At 38.2% G+C, this 22,781-nt stretch overlaps 1 protein-coding gene across 1 annotated transcript in view; it reads right to left on the bottom strand.

The window, feature by feature from the left end:
- The window catches only part of Lama2 (laminin subunit alpha 2), a 547,138-nt gene that overhangs the window by 1,447 nt on the left and 522,910 nt on the right, over window positions 1-22,781 (bottom strand). Inside the window, exons 57-64 of the mRNA XM_048354062.1 lie at window positions 17,656-17,832; window positions 17,030-17,177; window positions 9,322-9,434; window positions 8,889-9,078; window positions 6,949-7,104; window positions 6,481-6,634; window positions 2,750-2,880; window positions 664-886 (exon numbers count right to left, since the gene is read on the bottom strand). Of these exons, the coding sequence (XP_048210019.1) occupies window positions 664-886; window positions 2,750-2,880; window positions 6,481-6,634; window positions 6,949-7,104; window positions 8,889-9,078; window positions 9,322-9,434; window positions 17,030-17,177; window positions 17,656-17,832 (1,292 nt within the window). The remainder of the gene's footprint in view (window positions 1-663; window positions 887-2,749; window positions 2,881-6,480; window positions 6,635-6,948; window positions 7,105-8,888; window positions 9,079-9,321; window positions 9,435-17,029; window positions 17,178-17,655; window positions 17,833-22,781) is intronic.

Genomic DNA, 22,781 nt, shown 5'->3' with positions numbered 1-22,781 from the left:
TGTACAAATGGAAAAAGATCATGCCAGTAATCTGTTTTTGCAGTACTTATTAAGATGCACTGGGCTCATTTTGCAGCAAACTGGCCACCCCTCTTTATGCATATGTTATATAACTCTCTTTGGTTGATATGTTATATTTAATGTGCTGGAGAAGGATTCTGAATGCAGATTATTGCTTGGTTTTCTTTTTAATAGGAATATAAATTCTATAATGACATACAGGAGAAATTAGCTGAATTTATCCCAATGATTTCCAGACTTAAGAAAATAATTTCCCCAACATTTTATGGTTCTTATGGTATAAAACATAAAAATTGTTTTTAAATAGATTTTTTAAAAATCAGAAAAAAACAAACTCTGGTCTCAATTGCTATTAAATGACTCATATCTTTTATACATCAAATTCATTTCCTGTAGCTTTTACTTCCCCATGAATGAAACTTTGGGGATATCACAGAAAGTTTGCTCTTATATGGCTTTGTAAATAATGCACTTATTTTACAGACTGGAGATTTAGGCAAAGTGTTCTTAATGGAGAAGATTCTAAAGCTAGGAAGTATCTGTATGCACACATATTCTTGGACATGCTTATATAAATATAAATGATTCAAAACCACAAAGGTAAAGAGTAAAGAAAATCTTGCTTGAGTCACTAGTGCTTACCTGGGAAACCTCCAACAAAAACGGGGTCATTTGTATCAGCTGACGTAGATGTAGGGTTTGGACTTTGGGCTTCCACCTGTTTTCCATCTACTGTGAGCTCAATGCGGTGTTTGATCTTCTTGGCAGTGACTTTATGCCACTGCCCATCACACAAGGATCCTGGGATCCCAGCATCATAGATGGCTGTGAACCTGCCAGCACCATTGTCCACATGAAACATAAGCTAGAAAAGCAAAGATGGAATAATCACCAACAGTTTCAATGGAAGATTATCATGATCATTTCTATAGTAAAATAGATCTGGTCTCTAGAAGCTACTTCAGCTGAAAATTGTTTGAAGTATACAACACTGGAACATATTTAAAAGACTCAAAACTTGCCTGAAAATATGAACCTAATCATGGAATGATGAATTCTGCTGATTGCTTTTGGGCCTGATTAGTACTAATCGGGCAGGGTGTGAAGCTGTTTTTTCTGCTCAGAAAAATTTGAGGTCGGGCAACCTAAAAAGAACCTAGGACTCACAGAACAATTCTTCCCACATCTTTTAGTGTGTGAAACTTCTCAGTGAATCTTATAAAACTTTCTTTCAAATGTTGCTTAACATAATTCATTAATTTGGTTTATGAAATTACATTAAGGGCTTGTTTTCAAATTTAAGTGTTTGATGTTTTATTTGTATTTTTCCCCTTCTGGTTTCTGATATATATATGAGAGTTACATAAATTGCTTTTTTGGACACATTTTATGTCACAGGTGCCGGAAGCCTGAGCTAGAGGGCCAGTTAAATTCCTAATAACAACAAACTTAGATTGAAGTCCTTGCTTAAATGAGAAAAATCTGTTTTTCAGTAATATGGCTGAAATTTGAGATGTCAGAATTCCTTTGAAGCTGATGGGGAAAAGGAAACATACTGAAATATTGAAAACATATTAGTCAATTTGGTAACTCATTTGACAAGGTTAAAAAAAAGAAACAAGAAGTTTTTATTTTTGAAAGATTAAAAGTGCAAGTAAATAGGTTACAAGATTGTAAAAACAGTGATATAAACATTAACCAAGAATTTAATGAACTCACTGGAGTTTGCAATGATTATTTTGCATGGACAAATTGCTGGGTGAAAAAATAACAGGATAGCGTAAGAAATACCAATGTTTATAAGGAGGTGATAAAATAAAAATTACTTGAAAAGGTGTAGTAAATGTATGGTTTGAAAATTTGACAAAATTAAGTGATGCTCATTTGTTTGTTCACTCTTTTTGCCTATAAACTTTTTTCTTGTTTTTCCTTGTTGCCTTTAGGGTGGTCAGAAGACTGGGAGGAAGGAAGAAAGGAGCTAAGGGAAGTATATTTTGGGTTTCAATGTAGTTTTTCTTCTGGAGTGACAACATCCTTAGGGTGAAGATAGCAACAGAGTAAAAGGTAATTCCAATTTAATAGCCAAATAGGAAGCCTGTGCAACTTCTCGCTTTTCTACCTCTTTGTATCTGCTCTTGACAGTAGGAAGCATAGGTAAAGAGGTCATCTCACTGTAGGTGGCTGTTCATAAGTAGACAAGGAATAAAGAGGTATTTAGAGTTAGATTATCCCTTATAAGAAAACTAACAAAATACTTTTATAAATTTGCTCTTTTTGGAAACGGTGTCTAGATGCTTTTAAGTGAGAATTGAGAACTGATAGGTTTGCTGGCCACATGAACTTCTGAGAGATGCCGTCTCTCTTATAAGAGGAACATTGATTTCATATGACCCAAACCTTTTCCTGTTCCTTCCTGAATCAATAGTTTCACAGACCATGTGTTCATAAAGAGAACAACTGGGCACTTGTACAAACCCACTAAGAGATGGAGTCCTAAACGGCTTTGTTCAACACTGACCAACCAAATTGCCTTGCTGAGGGTTAACATATTAGAAGTGCATTCTAGTCTTTATGTTGAGAACACCCCTGAATTGTGGTAATTCAGGAAAAATGAAAGACATAATCTAGCCTTCATCCAACAAAGAAAACAGTAAGGCTTCAAAACAGAGATCTGGGCACATGAGCAACAAGATCATGAAGAAATCTCAGAAATGTTGGGGCTGCTCACCTTGTCATCAACCATTTCAATGCCCATTCCATCCATTTTCTGGCTGCTGACTCCCAGGAGAACTCCAGTTGTTCTGGTGGTACGGAATTCAAATTCCACAAGGAGATCCAGTCCCACTTTGAATCCACCAACTAAAATGAAGACAAATTTTAAGGTGTGGTATGTGTGTGGATCATGACCAGAAATTTATAATGAAATGGTTTTTAGTTCATGCTAGTCAATCATAATGAAGCTATTATTTCCAGGTACCCATATGGCCTGTACTTCTACCACTGTGTCAATCCATACTTTGTAGCTTTTCTTTTTCTTCTATTTTTGGCTTCCTTTCCTTCTAGAATGTAAATTTTGTGAGACATTGTCTGTACAGCTTATAGTTTTATTCCTAGGTGTACAAAATTTCCAGAATGCAATGCACATTTAATATACATATATAGTAATCAAATAAATGAATAAGAAAATATATACTGAGATTGAATCAAACAATCTCAAAGCATGCAATTATTTTAGAAGTCTGTCTGTTGAATAAAATAAAGCATTTCAGTGTGAATAAAATTGAGAAAATTTTATTGAGACACTTTAAATGGTACTATGACAATCTGGAAGAGCTTAAAAGTTCTAACTATTTTATTAACAGAAATTGCAAATAGAATTTTGGTGGAAAGATTGTGGGAGATAAATGGGCTTTTCTAGTTCATCCAGTTAAATCTTTTCTCTCTAATTTTCCATATTTGATTCAGTGATTTAATCTTTTCAGTAAGTGTTCACGATACTTTTTCTTTGCAATAAAATGATTTATTAACTTCAGTCTAGGCCATATAATCGCGTAGACTCTTAGCAAAGAAATAGAGGAGACATTTTTTCTCTGTCTTTTATTTATTAGGCAAGAATTAAATTCCAAATATGACGACAGTTGTCTTTAGTGAGGGAATTTTGTTTTACTGGGACTCTTCATGGGTTTGGAAAGGCAAAGTTGGATTTACAGATGTTTTTTAAAGTAAAGAGTAAAAGAAGCTGAATTGTTCTGTAAAGCAAAACAGAGAGAAAGAAGTAAACACACACACAGACACAGACACAGACATACACACACACACACACACACACGAATGGCATGTACTAGTTTGGCCGAGGACAGAGCGAATGAGGAGCCCAATAAAAAGCTCCAGTGATTGGAAGCTTTTAAGAACAAAAATGTGAACGACTACATTGAAGTTCTATGTTTTCCACTGGAAGTATTCTGACTGACCACTCAAGTCTTATGTAAGTTGTATTATGCTGTTTTTTAAGAGGATGACAGCAGTTATTGGAGATGGGGGGAAGTGGTAAAATTTCTAGTCCAGTATGAAGAACAATGAAAAGAACCAGGCAAGATGGCAAAGGAAACCAAGAACACAGGACCTGAAGCTGGGCACAAATTCTGCTTGCCGTCTGTGAATTTGTACACATCTTGGGGAAGTCTTTGAACTCTACTAGCACATGAACATGAATCTAACATAGCCTCAATATTTTTCTGATTTCTGCATCTGCCTCATGAGGTTTCCTAGCTCGACTTTGTTGGTATAAGGTTCCTCATGTTACATCTCCTACAACATGTGCACAGGATTGTTCAACTCATCTTTTAACTCTGCTCAAATGTCAGTTCCTCCACAAAACCTAGTCCAATGTCTCCAACCCAAATTATTCTTTCTTGGAAATATCTACAGATACCTTTTGAAGGTTTATTTTTATTTTGTGTCAGTCACAGGGCTTGAACTCAAGGTTTGGGTGCAATTCCTGAACTTCTTCAATGATACTACTGCTCTAGCACTTGAGTCATAGCTCTACTTCTGGATTTTTTGTTATTTTTGCCAATTCTGGGGCTTGAACTCAGGGCTTGGATGCCATTCCTGAGCATCTTTGTGCTCAAAGCTAGTGGCCTACCACTTGAGACACAGTACCACTTTTGGCTCTTTTTGTTTTCTTTTTGATGTCGTTGACTGGAGATAAGAGTCTCATGGACTTTTGTGCCCAGGCTGGCATTGAACAGTGATCCTTAGAACTCAGCCTCCTGAGTAGCTAGGAGCATGGCTTACCTCTGGTTTTTTGGTGATTAATTGTTAAGAAGTGTGATGGACTTGCCTTCCTAGGCTGTCTTTGCACTATAATTCTCACAATCAGCCTCTTGAATAGTTAGGATTACTGGTGTGAGCCGTTGGCACATGGCATCTTTTGGAATTTTTGTTTTTTATTTATTTTTTCTTTGCTTTTATTTGCCTTTTTGTGATTTCTCAGCAAACTAGAGATCTTAGAAACTATGTATTCTCTACTCTCCATAATTCCACATATAATGTGCTAATTAATTTTTCTAGTAAACAAATAATAAACATGGTCTTTGAAAACCATAGTACTGAATACTCACTCCTAAAGTATGTTATGGTCAATTTTTGTTGTTGTTCTTATTAAGTAGAGGCTAGTACCCATTTTTCTTTCCAAACTATATGTTCAGTAATTCATATCCACACTGGAAATTAAGTGAGAGGAAATAACTAAAGAAAGCCAGGGGAAATTACCTTTCTTCATTCTCCATTGCTATTAACAAGAAATGGAGACTATAATGTGTGCAGTGTGTGTGTGTGTGTGTGTGTGTGTGTGTGTGTGTGTGTGTGGTATGCTATGTATCACGAAATGAAGCCTTGCAATGAATTAAAGAGAAAGGAAGAAAAATAGTGGTACATCTCCAGCAATATATAAGATGATGCTAAGCAAAATGAACTCCACATTATGGAAACAAGTGATATATCATTGTTGTAATTATTTTCAACATGCCATGTGAAACCATACCCTCCCACCCGTTTTTTTTCTTTTTTTCCCTCTCATATTCCCTTCCCATGGTTTTACTCTTGCTATCATTTTAACTGATCTTAGTACCCTGGATACTGTATATACGTGTATTAGAACTAGGGAAGGGAAAGGGAATACCAAAATTGAGAGACAAAGGATAAAAAGACAAACCATTGCAAAAGCAATACTTACAAAACTATATTGTGTAAACCAACTGTACAACTTATGGGGGAGGAGAGGGAAATGAGGAGGGGTGAGGCAGGGGAAAAATGAGGGAGGAGGTAACAAGTTGAATAAGAAATGTACTCACTCCATACATATAAAACTGTAACCCCTCTGTACTTGCATTGACAATAAAGAAAAAAATAAAATAAAAATATAGACAGGCAAAATTGGGAAGAAGAAAAATTAGGTAGTTCCAGGTGCTAGTGGCTCATTAATGTAATCTTAGCTACTCAGGAGGTTGAGATCGAAGCATCACAGTTCAAAACCTACCTAATGAAGAAAGTGTGAGACTCCTATCAGCAATTGATAAAAGGCTGGAAGTGGAGCTGTGGCTCAAGTGACACAGTGTTACCTTTGAGCAAAAAAGCCCAAAGGCCTGCACCCAGGTTTTGAGTTCAAGCCCCACGACTGGTACAAGAAAAAAGAATCTTAGATAGTATAATTATATAAGACTTCTTGCAGAATTATATTATTTTGCTATTATTGATCACTACTGAAGGAAATAGAATACACTCTATTTTTCCCATTAATCCTTATTAGAATCAGATCCATGCATTATTTAATTGTTCCTAGAATGCGCTTTAGTTTGAAGATAGCAATGGTTTAGGACACTGGGGAACTTGATATTTTGGTCCATAAGAAGTTTGCATTAATATACAGACAATAGAAAGGAAGTGGAGGAGCCTCACCTGCTTTGGCAAAACCTGTCCCATCAAAATAGGTGCCTCTTTGAGCATGTGCAAAGCATGTTCCTACTCGGTAGCTAGAGGTTGGCTGTTCAAGGTCAGCAGGGGCCTCTTCCATGTGAAGATTCCTAATGCAGCCATCAATACTGTAGGTCACCTAAACAACAGGTCAGAAGAAACAAACACTAAGCTTCAGCAGAGGTTTGTGCTGGTATGCAACACAATTACTCTGTACTGATTTACCAGCCAGCTGTCTTAGAGCAACACTCAAAGCTGTAGCCCAGAGTGCTACAAACTCATGTGCTGTGCTTCTAAGTGATATCTAGCCAGGAATCACAATCTAAATCAAGATGATTTCTCATTCACGTGCAAGAAGCCATCAGATTGTGTAACCTGGTTACACAAATGCACAGGCACAAATAAATGATTCAGCCAGGCAGTGAAATAATAAAGAAGTGATTATATACTCACGGGACCAATTCTTCGAGTAGTGTAGTTGATTGGTAACCCACCAACATACAGCATCCCCACAACATCTAGGATATCTGCTTTCTTCGGACTGATGGTTCTGTTAGATGCATTATCAACATAAAGAATTCCTTCTTGTTTAACTCGCACAATCTTAATCTACAAAAATCAAGAGGAACCATCAATGCCAATCTTGAACAAATTTCAGATATGCAGCATGTATGACATAGGAACTTGTACGGTATTCTCAAGTATGCAAAACCACTTTTTTAAGCTTATAAAATCAGTGAAAATAAATGTACTTTGTAGAACATTTCAAATTCTGTTTTCTCAACACAGCATTTTCCTGCATAAGTCTTAGATTGTAGTTTCTTCTAGAGGTTGCCAAGTGTGCAGCATGTCTTGAGAGATAGGTATGTTGTGAGGGGAAAGTTGCAGGTGGATGGAACTGCTCTGAATTAAGCAGGATGCAAAATTCATGTCTAGTTTAAGAATGCATTAGTTTGAGCTAAGTCTGAGCTCTGAACACAGTTTGAGATATGCTGTATCCTGCTGTCCAGCCCTTCTCATGTAGAATTACAGCGAGAGCAGTAGAGTGGGAGGAATGCCTCCTCTGAGGCGCCTCATGAATCAGAAGCCAGGTAGGAAGATGGAGACCTGACTACTGAGGAAATGATGACAGTGCAGCCAATCATCTCCAAGACAGAATAGAAGAACCCCAGAGGGTTTGAATTTAGTTTAAGGAAAAAAGAGAGAGTATGTAAGTGTGAGAAATGTTGGAGCCAATGGTGGCCTTAGCAAGAGTCTAGATGGAAACTGAGGAATGTAACAGCTGACTTTACAGGTATCCATCTTAGTTCGAGAAGTCACATTTGAAAAACCTTCAAAAAGAAAACCTATCCTCCATTTTGAGGTTAGTGATCCTGTATAAGTTCTTTGTTCAAACCTTATCTCATGTAGCCTCACAATATACCTTTTTCTCCACAGTTGTGTTTAGTATCCCATTAGCCAGAGATGAAAGTAACCGTTAATGAGAAGTCATTCATTGGGAGTGGTATTTGCAAGTCATAAGCTCCCAATCAAATATGAAGATTCCATTTATTTCCAAAATAACCCATTTGTTGACTTGGAATGTATGTTTTATTTTCTTCTTCAAGTTTTTTATTTTTGGCTTTCTATATGATATCGCCAGTTCAAAGTAGGTTAATGAACTCGATCCAGCAACTAATAATATATTTGGAAAATTAAACATTTTATTTCTCTACCTAGGGGAACTTTACTTAATAGATTATCACAGGTGCAGAGACAAATGTTGAGTTTCTGCTTTAATCAGTCAGTATATTTTCTATTTGCAGTCCTGCCAAACAGGATAGTAAGATGGCAAATGAGCCTTCTGTGCCTATAATTGCACTGGTTTCTGGGTGTAAGGCCAACATTTAAAGTTGTTCCAAATGACTATTGGTGGAAATGGTACCATGGGGTCCTTTAAACACGTCACTGCTGCGTTTCTCAGATTCCTGGCTTTAAGAGCAGTATGTGGTAAAGGGAGAGGTAGGCATGAGGGTCCCTGTCTGTGATCCCAACTTGTACTTTTGGCAAAATTATTTCTTTAAAAAGATGGCCTTGTATCACATTTAAAATAAAGATGAAATGATTTCAGAATGAGTCTGAATTCTGTACACTCAATACTCAGAGCTTCATGATGAACACCTACATTTCTCTCACAGAGCTTTGGAGAGCTGGCTGGCTCTGTGTGTGGGTAGATGTTTGGGGACCACAGCTGCACAACAATGACAATCCTCTAGTGTCATTCCAGCAGCACCAGTTAGTGTCCATCTGCACTGGCAAAATAGTGCTGGCCCCAGGGAAAGGCCTGTCGCTGACACCTTGGATGCCACCACATTCACCTGTTAGAGTCCTGCCAATTTCCTGGGGATGCTTACCTTGTGCCATTGGCCATCGTTGATCCTGGTGGGAATCATGGTGTTGGTGTCACCACTGCCCAAGTCATATCTGAAGTAGGGGAATCCATCCCTCAGCTGAACCGTAGCAAAATCAGCATGATTGATGCGGGCCATGTAGAAAAGTAAGCCTGATTCAGCTTCAGTTCGCACTTCCAACTCAATTGTCAGACTGTGGAACACCAGTGTGCACAGGAAGACAGTAAATAAGAATGTTTATGCTGAGATGAGGGTGGTACCAAATCAGGGTGCATTCTCATACAGAAAGAATCCTATTTCTGCTCTTTTCAGTGAATTTAAAATGCAGAACAAAGCCTAACCTCATTCATTAATAAGTGTAGTTGTTTAAACTTGGTAAAATATAACTATTCAATACTTTATTTATTACTTCTTACTATCTCAGGATAAAACCTACCGATTTTTAACTTTGGTGTCATTGAACGCAATTGCAATGTGACTGTTTCTTGAAAGCCCAAACTGCTTGCTTTTCATCAAAAGAGCTGGTTCTGATTCAGCAGTGCAAGGACCCTGTGCAATGCCAAGGAAAGAAAGAGAGAAGATTATGGACTTTATTCTTAAATAGCTAACACTGATGTCTTGCTTTCTCATATTTTACCTCCATGCCCTTGCATAATTTTAAATTTCTTAAAAATAAAACCCATCTCTTATTTGCCTGCATTGCAGCAGGCATTTACTAAATGCTCAGTGAATGTGAAATCAATTTGCTTGGATCCCACCCTTCAATCGCTAGATGAGTATGTTAAAATCTATCAATGAATTCCTATTTTCTCCTAAGGAAAACATTTCTGAGAAATGAATTTTCTCAGAATTTACATTTCTGAGAGAAAAAAATCACAGTTTCATTTATTTCTGAAGAGCTTTCTTCCTAGAAGATTGTGAACAGGGAGAACGAGGAGCTGATCATTTAGATTGCAACAGTAGAAAAATGTGTTCCTTCTTGCCCTCCCCATTTCAGTTTCTTGTTGTATTACTTTCTCTTGAAAACTATTGGTCCGCTAGAACACTGGCATGAATTTATACTTTCAAGATGGTGTATCTAAACCAGCAAGTCAGCCCATTGAGGTCCTTAGCCAGTTGCTAGGCAACCAAGCACATTTTTAAAATGGAACCCACTGCACACATTTCCGCTGCTACTGTTCAAAGATCAGCTTCCTGGAGTGCTGAAGGGGGACGATGCAGTCAGTTGTTTGATACTCTGCTGTCACCATCTTGAAAATCTTAATGATTTCTACTCAGAAGACTTTGTGTTACCACTTTACATAGCATTTTGTGTCATTGTCTTGTTTTGCTAATTATATAACCACTCTTGGCTATGTGGGTCATATTTGGCTACTGTAATGAACAGCTCAATAATCAAGGTTCCTTAAGTGACCAAAACCACAACCACTTTCATTGTTGTCTATTTTCACAAGGCATTTTGATATACAGGTGGCTTAGGAAGTCTTTTAGAACATGCAGTATGTGAGAAAATCAATAAAGGACACGCTCTTCACCAATGCATCTGTTTTTCACATCTGCACTTAATAGCTTGGGATGGGCCATTGCTCAATGAATGCTGACTCAGCAGCATTTCCCAAACAGATCAAGACAGGCTTTTGATGCAGTGAGTTCCTTCCAGTGGTTTTTAGGGATGACACATCAGCACATAGGAAATAATTACTTGAGAAAAATAATGTCTTGTTCTCTTTTCTCTTGAGCTTAGTTAAATGCAACACGGCCACAGCAGGTAAAGGGACTGGAACATTTCCAAATGCTATAAAATCGATCATAATGGAAGTAGCTCACTCTGGCCTTCCAAGAGATGGTCAGTTATAAAAAGTAATCTGTGGTGGACATTCATTCATCTATGCAAAAGCCCAGTTGGCAGGACAGTGTGTGTGCTTTCACAGTGCACAGTGCCTATCTCATTTTACAGACTGCAGCAAGAGCCCAGATGGAAATCCATTTGTGGCTCAAGGTCTCAGTCTTCAATAATGCTATTAATAGAATTAGGATCATCCATCCACTTCTCACCATAACTCCTACCCAGAGGAATTTCTCAACAAATACACACAGCTTGTTATCTTCCTATGAAGACTCTAAGAGAATCCCATCTGCTTTGAGTCTATGGGGGTAGAATTCTACCCAAACACGTGTGTGTGTGTGTGTGTGTGTGTGTGTGTGTGTGTGTGTGTGTGCCAGAATTGAGGCTTGAACTCAGGGACTGGCACTGTCTCTTAGGGTTGTTGCTGAAGGCTTCTGCTTGAACCTGCTTGAACCACAGCTCTACTTTTGGCCTTTTGGCATTTAATTGGAAATAAGAGTCTCATGGAACTTTTCTGGCCTGCTTTGGTTTCAAATCATGATCCTCAGGTCTTTACCTCCAGAGTAGCTAGAATTTACAGGCATGGGCCACCAGTGCTTAACTCCAGTCAAATATTCTTACACTCTCAGCTCTGAACACTGAGAAATGGAGGTCAATGGCACTCAGGAATTAGAGAAATAGAATATCATAGCCTAAATAAAAACCACCAGATGGATTTGGTTCTGATTATGTCACTATAGTGAACTGTTCAGTTTCTGTATGTAAATGTTAACATAAAACAATGTTCACAGATGAGTAAAATTCATATTCGAATGTGATTTTAAAAATGACTAAGGTAGCAGTTTTAAAAGTAGGTGTGTTGTGTAGAGCTTTTTAAATCACATGTCTCCTGCTGGCTCAAACATGTTAACTTCACCTTCTGTCCATCTGTAGACTGGACAGATAGCTCCCAAAGTGGCCCTGAGTGCAATAGCATTTTATGCTTTCTAGGTGGAAAAACCTCACGTAAGTCATTTTGGGAAAACATTGACAAAGGATAAGGACTTTGGGAACGTCCCATGGAGAATGTCATTACAAAGCAAACTCACTAGAATGGGAAGAGGAGCCCTACTTCATTCCTGCACAAGCCCATGGTTACTACAACACAATAACCAGACAAGCCAGTGCTATAGAAAGGAGTGGACCAAACTGATTTCTGCGGCTCCAGGTATCCTCAAAGCATAAAGCCATAGTGGTAGATTCATTTCTTTTCAAGGAAATTTGAATAGATCCTTTAAGAAAAACATTCATTTTCAAAAAGGTTGATGTTGCTTTGAATAAAGTGTCTTCCCTGATTAAGACTGGCAGTTGGAAAAAGGCTGAAAAGAGCTCATCTAAGAGGGCTTTCATATGCATGTACTTTAGGATTTCAACGGGAAGAAATATCTTCTAGCCCTAGGCGAGGAATAAATATTTTGGTACAAATTTAGATCCCTTTCTTGCTTGTTTAAAGGGAGAGATTGTGGACTGAATTACTGTAAGTGGAATTAGAGTCTTTCTAGAATGTGTGCAGGGGTGTGCAGTTCCTGAGCTTTGCAGGCTGGGCACAGAGGCTTCCCTTCCTCCTCACTTCCTGTAGAGGGTGGAGCTGCTTCCTCTGTAGCTCCAGCTTCTTTTTCCCTTCTAATATCTTAAAGGGGAACTGGCTAGGTAGATCAGAAAGCACCTGGGCTTCACACTAGCATGAAAGGATCCTGAAAGTAAGGAAGTGTTTACTCTGTTTCCCATAGAAATCTAGGGAGGATGGCTGGAAGAGGTGACATTGATCAAGTGGCATTGTACTTGTAAACTGACACATTGAGCTGAAACCTCTTTGTACAGGTACTTAAAGATCACTTTAAATAATACATACATTTTTAGAAAAGGAGAAAAATCCACGGAAAGCTAGACGATAGTGAGAACAGGTAGGATGAGGGACTTTTAAGGAACCTTTACAAAATGGTTAGGTAAGGTGAGCTTTCCTCCTCTCAGCTGAGTGAGCTTGAGGAGAATCTTTATGGACCAGATTCCTTTTCCTGTGTTGTTTGAGAAACACTGAGCGTTGGAATGTGTTAAAAGCAAGCAAGCAAACAAACAAAAAATCAGTCTCAGTAGAGGCTCATCCATCTTAACATGTTACAATTCTGCCACCTTGTGGGAACACTTTAAAATGCTACAAGTAATACAGAGAAAATGCATAGGCTGACAAGTAACATGCGGACAAATATGGGTGAAGAGTCATTAGATATCAGTAACTTGGCAGATGGAGAACAGCAATGTGTGTAGCCGGGAAGATTCTGCAGGAAGTAAGACTTCCCACATCCATGTTTAGGGAAGTGGATCAGTAACCTCATGGGAAGCTTCTTACTCTGTTTAATTTCAGGTCAGAAGAGAGAAGTGATCATTTCTAGCTGCTGGTTGTGGGCTGCTACTTGGAAATAACCTGTTGGATTCTAGACAGCATGTGATTTATAGAAAAACATCCCTTCAAGTTAGATGGAAGCAGCGCAGAAGTTTCAATTACATTCATCCAAACTGGCTTCTTTGTTCTTGAAAGCACCAACTACCGAAGCATCATACAAATGGTAGTGTTTTCTTCTTTCATGAGTCAATTATCTTCCTAAACAAATGAGGGCTAACACTCAGATCTGATTGACATTTATGTAGGATGGTCTTCTTCATGGATGTAGATAATTGCATAGGACTGGCTAATTTAATGTACTAACATAAAGTCTATATTCAAGCAGTTGAGAAATAATTTTAAAAAATGCCAATTTGTCACACGGGAGTGCTTTTGCTGGCAACCAGGCATTTCCAGTGCTATTTATGCACTACAGCCTGCTATTCCTTAGTGTGTGGAGAATGTGTGTTTTCTTTTTTAGTACCTATCAGGATTCAGTGTATCCCAATGGCCTTGTCTATATTTAGTTTCTAGAACTGTAGCCTTCTGATGGAGAAATCACTTTCTCCTTCTTGTCTGCCCACTTCTTTCCCCCGAGTCCTCCAGAAGTCCCATCAGCATAGCATACTTCATGGTTCTTCCTATTACTCATTTGAACTCTCACATTTTAAACTGGGGTTCACAGTTCAACTTTGCAATAAGATGTAAGGAACAGCTGCAGCCAACTCATTGCATACAGTTCCGCAAACGCCATGTTTGCTCTTGCGTTGGTGTGGACAGTGTATTTACTTGCAGAGGAATTGCTCATCTGAATGAGTCAACAAATGTATTTAATACTGGGATGTTCAGATGATTGCCTACCAACTATTCTAAATGAGAAATGTCACCACATATAATCTATAGAAATGTTTTTATCTAAACGGGTTAGAGAATAAGAGAGATATACAAAGAGATGATAAGTTCCTGTACTGCCAGAAAACAGGTATAAATATTGTCTCACATATTATGAGTTAACAGGTAATAAGTACAGGATCAGCAATAACTCATGTCATAGAGCAGTGCTTTCTCAAGATACTCCTTTTCTTTTTCCTTTTGTGCTGGTACATGGGCTTGAACTCAATGCCTCATACTTTTGCTAAGCTTTTTACATTCAAGGCTGGTACTCTAACCACTTGAGCCACACCTCTACTTCTGGCTTTTCCCCCTGGTTAATTGGAGATAAGAGTCTCTCAGATTTGTTCATCTAGCTGTCTACAAACCATAATTCTTAAATTCCACCTCTTGAATAGTTACAATGATAGGCATAAGCCACCAGTGCCCACCTCTCAGGATATTCTTAAATTGCCCTGAAATATACTAAATGTCTTTTTTGTGTGTGCATAAACTATAGTCAGGGTAGTGGGTGATAGATATAAAACAGATAAAGAAGGTGACACAGATTAGGCAATCCTGCCTGTCAACTGTGTGAGAACCAATGTGAGGCTCTTATACAAGTTCCCACTTCAAATTTTAACTTTTAATGCTTAAAAAATCTAAACTCTGATGCAAAAAGAAAATGGTGAGAGTTGCAAGTGATGAAAAACTTAAAATACTAATCATCATACCATGGTGGAGCTTGAAACTATTTAAAAATAGTCACCAACAATCCTTTCCTTCCCCTCACGTTTGTCTCTACCCTAAACATGCAAAAGGTTAAACAAACTACTTATCATGGAAGGATTAACACTATAAAGTACTGCCACAGCTAGGATTATGCTAGGAGCTTTGCACACAATGTGTAACTTATTCCCTCCCAATAATCTTCAAAGGCTGATATTATTATCTTCATCCTCTAGGAGATCATCCTATATTTCCAGAGGTCAAGTCACCTGACCAATTGCACTGAGTTACAGTGGGTGAGACGTGACAGAGAAGTACTTTCTCTTGTTCTCTGTTTGTAGTAATGATACATGGTTCATCTTTAGGTTTATTTATCTCTTAGTAAAATACCCTGTATAAAATTTTAATACATAAAGCAATAAATAGCATGTAGACATCAAATGCCCGCACATACTAGACACAGAAGTTGCTCAGTAAAAGCAGGGATTCCTTTTCTATGTGGAAAAACTTCTAGTTTCCAAGAGAATTTCCACATACCTCATGACCTTTGATATCAGAATCCTTCCTGATCCACATTTTACAGAGGCTGAAATGTTACAAGGAGTAAATAACCGGTCTTACTGAGTCATGCCTATTTGGCCTGTCATTTAATACATATTTCTAAGAACCAGGGGCACATTGTTTTTCAGAACAACCAGTTCCTTTGAGGAAGCTAACAGAGATAATGATATGTTCAAGAGTTTTCAGAATCTGTACTCAAGATAATATACTCCACCCATTATTAGTAATGTGTTATAAATATGATGCATGTATTATCAAGAAGATTGTGAGATATCTTCCATACCACTGTGGTGCATATAAACTGGTATGACTTCCCTCTCCCCCAAAGGCAACTAAGACGTGCATTTGGAACTGTAGACTTATTCATCTTTTAGCTGCAGAATTTCTTCCTGCCTATAAGTCTCTTATAGGAAAATAATCAGAAATAATGAAAAAGATTGAGCCACAACAATGCTTATTACAATACAATTTCTAATAGCAAAATGTAGGAACACTTACCCCAAGTATAATAAACTGTAAAGTCAGAGTGTTGCATTGATAACGAGTCAGACTGTGGAATCAAACCTACCAGATTAAGCTTTCTAGACTGGCATCTATAGCTGTGTGAGTGGGTTAGTTCCTTAAGATAGATAATTCTTGTCAGGTGGTGGTCGGGTTGCTCACAGTTGTAATCCTAGCTACTCAGGAGGCTGAGATCTAAGGATTGCAGTTCAAAGCCAGTGCTGGTAGGAAAGTTTGTGAGATTCTTATATTCTATTGACCACCAGAAAACTGGAAATGGCACTGTGGCTCAAAGTGGTACAGTGCTTTCCCTGAGCAAAACAGCTCAGGGACAATGTCCAGGCCCTAAATTCAAGCACCATGACCAAAAAAAGAGAGATAATTCTTATTAAGTCAACTGAATGTGGAATAATTTGTCTTCTACAGAGTTGTTACGTGAATCACATTGAAACACTGGAAATTGTTGGTCTGTGGCAGGCACATAGTGAACATGTGAACATAGTAATTATTATTACTAATATATGATAATTATATCATGTATGAAATGCTTAGTAGATGCCAAAAATTCTGAAAACTATCTTTTAAGATTCATAACTTTGACATGTGTTGCGAATACCTTCAATTTGCAACCAGGAAAGTGCAGCCTAGATGAACTAAGTAACTTTTTGAGATTCAAAGGGTTGCTTGGAGACTGGGATTTGAATATAGGTGAGCTAGAGGCAGGATGTAATTCAGCATAGCCTACCTTCTGAACTGTGAGTCTCTATATGTGTGTGTGTCTGTATCCACAATAAAAGCAGATTACAACATACATTTCCATGGTATTTTCAAAAAGTGTTACTTACATATGACTAGTTTTTTTTTTAGATGTAGAATAGCAGACTGCATAGATATTGATATGATCTATATGTAAAAGGCAAAGAAAAGGGGCTGAACAATGTTAGGAGAGACTGTTCTATTATTTTTGATCCTGAATCTGTCCAACTTGTCAAAAAAAAAAGGAATATTTTTTGTTCTTTTTAGAAAACAAACATTAAAGGCAACTAGAGCTATAAAGAAAGGCAATACAAAGAAGATGCAAGAAGAGCAGGCTTTTACAGGGGTTGCCCTTCCTTCAATTCTGGAAGCAGAGAACACCAGATATCTTGAACGACTAACTCCCTTTCTGAAAAGGACTCAAATGCTGAGGAAAGCCAGCAACCGTACATAAGCACTCACATGGGCCAGAGCCGGGGTTGGAACTGGTTGTGGCTGGATCACCACTTCCGCTGGAATCACTCCATTCTCATCTTCCCGTGTCTTCTGATCAGCACAGCGACCAATGTCTGCATTTGTGAAGGATACAGGCTGTGCAAAGTCCATAAGGCTAAGGGAATATATCCAAAGGAAAACATTTTCATTTCTTATTCATTTTCATTACCCCTTCCCCCCTTTCTTTTGTGGCAGTTTTTGAGCTTGAACTCAGGAGTCTGAGTGCTGTCCCTGAGCTTTTTATGCTCAAGCCTAAGGCTCTACCCTTTGAGGCACAGCTCTGCTTCTGGCTTTTGGTTGGTTAATTGGACAGCAGGGTCTCATGGAATTTCCTGCTCAGGCTGGTTTTGAACAGTGATCCTCAGAGTTTGGCTTCCTGAATGGCTAGGGCTACAGGCATGAGCCATGGGTGCCTCACTGTTTCCCTTTCCTAGATAACAAAAGTGACTCTCTGAAAATCCACTTATGACCCTTATTTAGAATTCAGACTCTTAACTAAAAACTTCTTCAAGTCCTCCCACCCACAATTTGGGATAATGTGAGTCAACAATCATTTTCAGATCAAAACACAATAGTAGCAAGGAGTCACTTACACAGAGTTGATGATCAGGTTCCACACACAACCTTCAAAAGGAGGGATATTTTGGAGAGGAGAAGGCTGAAATTCAGGTGGGGCGCCCCCAATGAAAAGCTTTTTGACTTCAATAGGTTGCTCCGCTGTCAGGTTTTGCATATGCCAATTGTCTTCATCGACTTGGACAGCGAAGAGGCTAATAAAACAGGGAAAATAAGTGACTATAAATCCTATCACATTAACACAGATGGAACTCTCTTCCTTTTGCTTATGTGAGACTGAGTCTCATGCTGCAGCCTTGGCTGGCCTGACATTTGTGAACTTGTGATCCTCCTTTCTTAGTCACTCAAGGGCGGGCTTCTACCAAGCCAATGCTATTTTCTAAGAGCCCATCACTAACCCTGCCTGGAAGTTTACTGAAAGCAGGCAGTGGTGCAGCTTGCTACACAAGCTTCTGGTGGGGGGCCACCACTGGAGTCTGCTGACCCACACCTGAGCCTGTGAGAGTCCAGCTCTGGCTGTACAGTGTTTAATGGAATAAACATAAATGGGTTTAGCGCAGCAACGGGGTCATTTTTTTTGGTTCTTGATTTCTGGGTTTGTGCTATTATCTTGTTGCTAGTAGACAAACTGTACTCCTGAGAGTTTAGACTTCAGGAATCCACAGCAAACACTTACAGTTGACTTTAGAGAGAATGTAGCTGCTGGCTTTTGAACAGAAGAGGAGGCAGGCAAGAATGCTAAGCTAATTGTTCCTTGCAACAATTTCTTCAGTGGCTGTTTCATTAATTTCCCTAATTTGCTTATGAGAGATAATTCACACACGACTAATTGAGAACCTCATGCCACTAATTCACAACAATCCTTGTTTCCCTGGGCAAAGAATTAGGAGACAGTGTTCTGTTGATGGCAATGGCCAAAGGCATTTCCTCTTTGGGAGTAGAAGCAGGCTTTGAGTTTAGTCCCAGAAGTCATCCTGGTGCTATTAGTCATCAGTGTTAATCACTAGCCCCAGGATCATACACGGATTACAGAGGACTTTCTATCTGAAGAGAAAGCCAAAATTCTTGGGTAAAAAATTCAGTACTAATACAACAGAATAGTTGATTTTATAAGAGAGAGAATACCTGAAGTGAGGCTTTTTCTACATATGTGGTGCTGAGGAATCGAACTCAGGGCTTCGTGTATACGAGGCGAGTACTTTACCACTAGGCCATATTCCCAGCCTAGAATAGTTCTTTTCTTGGTAGAAATTGTGTGAGATTTCAGAAAGAACAGATTGGAATTATGAAGCTTATTAGCAGTGTGAACTTGGCAGGTTATATTTAATTATGCTCAATTTTCATTCAGTTTAACCACTCACTTATAAAATGGAGATAAAAATGCCTACTTCAAACTTGGAAAATGTGAATTGTTTGTCTTAAGGTTACACTAATTGAGCCTCTGTTCTCAAGGCTAGTGTTCTACCATTTGAGTCACAGTGCCACTTCCGGTTTGTGAGTGGTTAACTGGAGATAAGAGTCTCAGGGCGACTTTTCTGCCTGGGCTGGCTTTTTTTTTTTTTTTTTTTTTTTGCCAGTCCTGGGGCTTGGGCTTGAACTCAGGGCCTGAGCACTGTCCCTGGCTTCTTTTTGCTCAAGGCTAGCACTCTGCCACTTGAGACACAGTGCCACTTCTGGCCTTTTTCTATATATATGTGGTGCTGAGGAATCAAACCCAGGGCTTCATGTATACGAGGCAAGCACTCTTGCCACTAGGCCATATCCCCAGCCCCCTGGGCTGGCTTTGAACTAAAGTCCTCAGTTCTGAGCCTCCTGACTAGCTAGGATTACAGGCATGAGCCACTGGTACCTGGCAATAAAGCATTTTTAGAAAACTATTGCTGAGTCTTGCTTGCAGTTTACATTCCAGAAGCACCAAAATCTAAATAGTATGTTTAGTTTTTGTACAGAGAAAGATATTATCATATCATTATAATTCTCATGAGTTATTTTTTGTTTTCTATTTTAGTTTTAATAATAATTTTACTGAAGGACTACTTTGAGCAAAGCATCAGATAAACATTTCATTACATATTAATATTATTGGTCAGCTATATAATTATTTTCTTATATAATTTCAGTGATTGGTTCTTAGATTTAATAATTATTTGATTTCTTACAGAGTGTTCTTTATTGTTAGGGATTTTGGTTCAATATTTTTGTCCAAGCCATCACCAAATGGGTTTTAAAACATGTGTCTTCCTGTATATACTTTATATTGAAATAAAAATAAAACCCGATTGTTTGACTGAACATATTTTAAGGATAAAAGAGAAAAATACTTATTTAAGTGTACAAATTGTGATCTCATTCTTAAAAACCTAAATTACTTCTGAAATATATGATGTAGTTTCAGAGTATTTTAAGCTAGTTGAGTATCCATGTGTGGAATGCTTTGACAAAAGAGAAACAACTCAATTGTTTATTTAACCTAAGGATCTAGGGTAGACCATTAGAACCTAATGGTTCATGTAGTTAGAACTGTAGCTCTCAGGAGAAGGATCAGAGGGCCAAGTTGTTAAGAGAGGCAGGGATCAATGAAGTAAAAAGGAAAGTAGAATACAAAGTGACCGAAATAGTAATTTTCAAGAGGAAGGGATACAAATGGAAAGCCAACAAAGGAGGAAGGAGTGACAAAAAGAGGCAGGGTGGGAGAGAATGTTAATTTGGGGAAGCTTTTCTCATAATTGGGCAAAAAAAATACCTACTGATTTTTCAGGGTGGTATTACACAATTATCTAGGGTTTTAGGAAAATAAGTGACTATTAATTGACATTTATTGTCTGAGAAGAGTTTGGAGAAAGTAAATATTTCCAAACTGGTAATAGTATATTACAATCAACATGAAGAGATACAACTTTTTAACATTATAAGAAAAGCTAAGATGGTGGGCACTGGGGGCTCAAGCTTATCATCCTAGTTACTCAGGAGGTGGAAATCTGAGATTCAAAGTTTGAAGCCAGCCTGGACTGGAAAGTCTGTCCGTCCTTTATCTTTAATTAACCACCAAAGAGCTGAAAGTGGAGCTGTGGCTCAAGGGGTGGAGTGCTAGCCTTGAGTAAAAAGCTAAGGGACAGTGCTCAGGCCCTGAGTATAAGCCCCAGAACTGGCACAGAAAAAAAGTAGAAGGATAAGAATAAAGAATAAATACATGTCCAAGCAGGCATGGAGACATTAAAATCAAATATATCTGGGTTCAAACCTGGCTCCATTGTATAGAATGTTTAAAGACCATTTTGGTTTAGTATTTGACCCATATCATTCACCACCCAATTGGTGTGTGAATATTAAAATGTCTCAGAAGTTCATCTGGCATTAATGATCTCTGGTTAATGTAGTGTTGTGTAGAATATGCTTATAAACTAGATGGTTGCTCTGTTTTGACCTTAAAGTACAAAGGAAGCCATTATGGTAGCAAATATGTTCCTGTTTTGGCACAGAGTTCAGTGACTACACACTAATGTGTACAATATATTATTCTGTAATTAACGGTGAATGGCAAAATTGTTTGTTTATATGGCCAATTAACCGAGTGACCGGTTTTCAGGGATGTACTATACACTGAGCGTAATCAAATAAAGGTTAGATTGATGGTCAACAGCTGTGAAGTTGGCGTAACAAAATGTTCTACTTGGAGAAACACCTGTTAGAAGGACAGTGCCGTACAATATCAAATACATTTGGGAATTTCATAATTGTTTTCTCACAAAAATGACATATTACAGGTAATTTGTGGTCAATAGTATTTCTCAAATCTGCATTTTTCTAGATGAAGTTCTTAGAACTGGAAGACTTTCAGAGAGTTTTTTTTTCCATAATAAAAAGAACTAAGTGTGGCACATAGCCTAAAATTTAGTGTATAAGATATACAAAAATCTGTATTCCAAATCATTTCCTAAGATATAAATGAAAATATCCAGCCTGCCTTTCTCGTTAGAAACCATGGTTACAACATCTCGCTGTTAGACTAGTAAGTTCTGTTTGTCCACATATGGATGCCTCATTTGTCTTCATCATGGTTTCTAAACATCTCGGTTAGTTAGACACTTGGCATGTCAGTTCGGCTGTCAGTTGGCTGGCTGTCAGTTGTGCTCACAACAGAATGCTCTCCATAATAATAACCAAATGAGCCAAAGAAAGTTTTATTATTTACTTAGACAATAAGAAATCTGAAATTATTTATCTAAACTGCTATCCACACAAGTGGATAATTAGAAAATATAGGTGTTGAACTATAAAATAGAATTGTTATTTGAATTACTGCTATACATTCCTACTCTTGTTGTGTTGAGAATTCTTCGTTTTGAGGTATCATTAGATTTGTTTTTTTCCTTCAGTTTAATAAATGGATTGTTAGTTTGGAGGTTTGAGGCCCCTAAAGTCTATGGGCTTCCATTATCATTTTTCTCTAATTCTCCTTCTAAATGAATTATTTCTTTGAGTTGCACACTATTTTGATGGGAAAATGCAGATGATTTTCGCAGTAAAGTAAGTAGAAAACATGGCAACATAGTAAAGAATGAGAATCCGTTTTTTGTTATTGATTTTGCAGTGTGACTGTCAATTCCAAGGCTCAGGGCAGATTGCAGTGAGGAATAGGGAGTGTCCTGGAGAATGTGCAGAGAGCATTACTGCATGAATGGATCTCCCGGGCAGCTTCCATGCTCCTTCTGTCCCTTACCTGTTTCCTTCTAAAGCTACTGCTGGGACCCTGTGCACCTTGGGGAGTGGGGCAGAGATGAGACATGCCTAGGAGGCTCAGGAGGTCCTGAAGCTGCTGCTATGGTCCAGATCTTTGTGACAGGTTTTGAAGCAGCTACCATACCTGCTTTGGAACCTGAATGAAATAGCAGCTGCCAATGGCTGTTGTCTGGCATTAAGCGATTTTATGTGTTTCACTAGGTGGAAATCTGACTATAGAAGAGAATTCTTAGGAGATGTGGAGGGAAGGATTTTTCCTTTCTATAGCTTGGGAACATATGTTTAGTTCCTCCACAGGCAGAGAATAGAACTGCACAGTATGAAAATGTTAAGAGTTGAATTCCTAAGGGCCCAGCCAGGTAAATGAGGTTCCTGAAACATGAAAGGTAAAGAAAAGGAAATT

The sequence above is a fragment of the Perognathus longimembris genome, chromosome 9, assembly GCF_023159225.1.
Source record: "Perognathus longimembris pacificus isolate PPM17 chromosome 9, ASM2315922v1, whole genome shotgun sequence".
NCBI lineage: Eukaryota > Metazoa > Chordata > Mammalia > Rodentia > Heteromyidae > Perognathus > Perognathus longimembris.
Note: the sequence above shows the minus strand (reverse complement) of the source record. Positions and strands in the feature narration are given on the sequence as shown.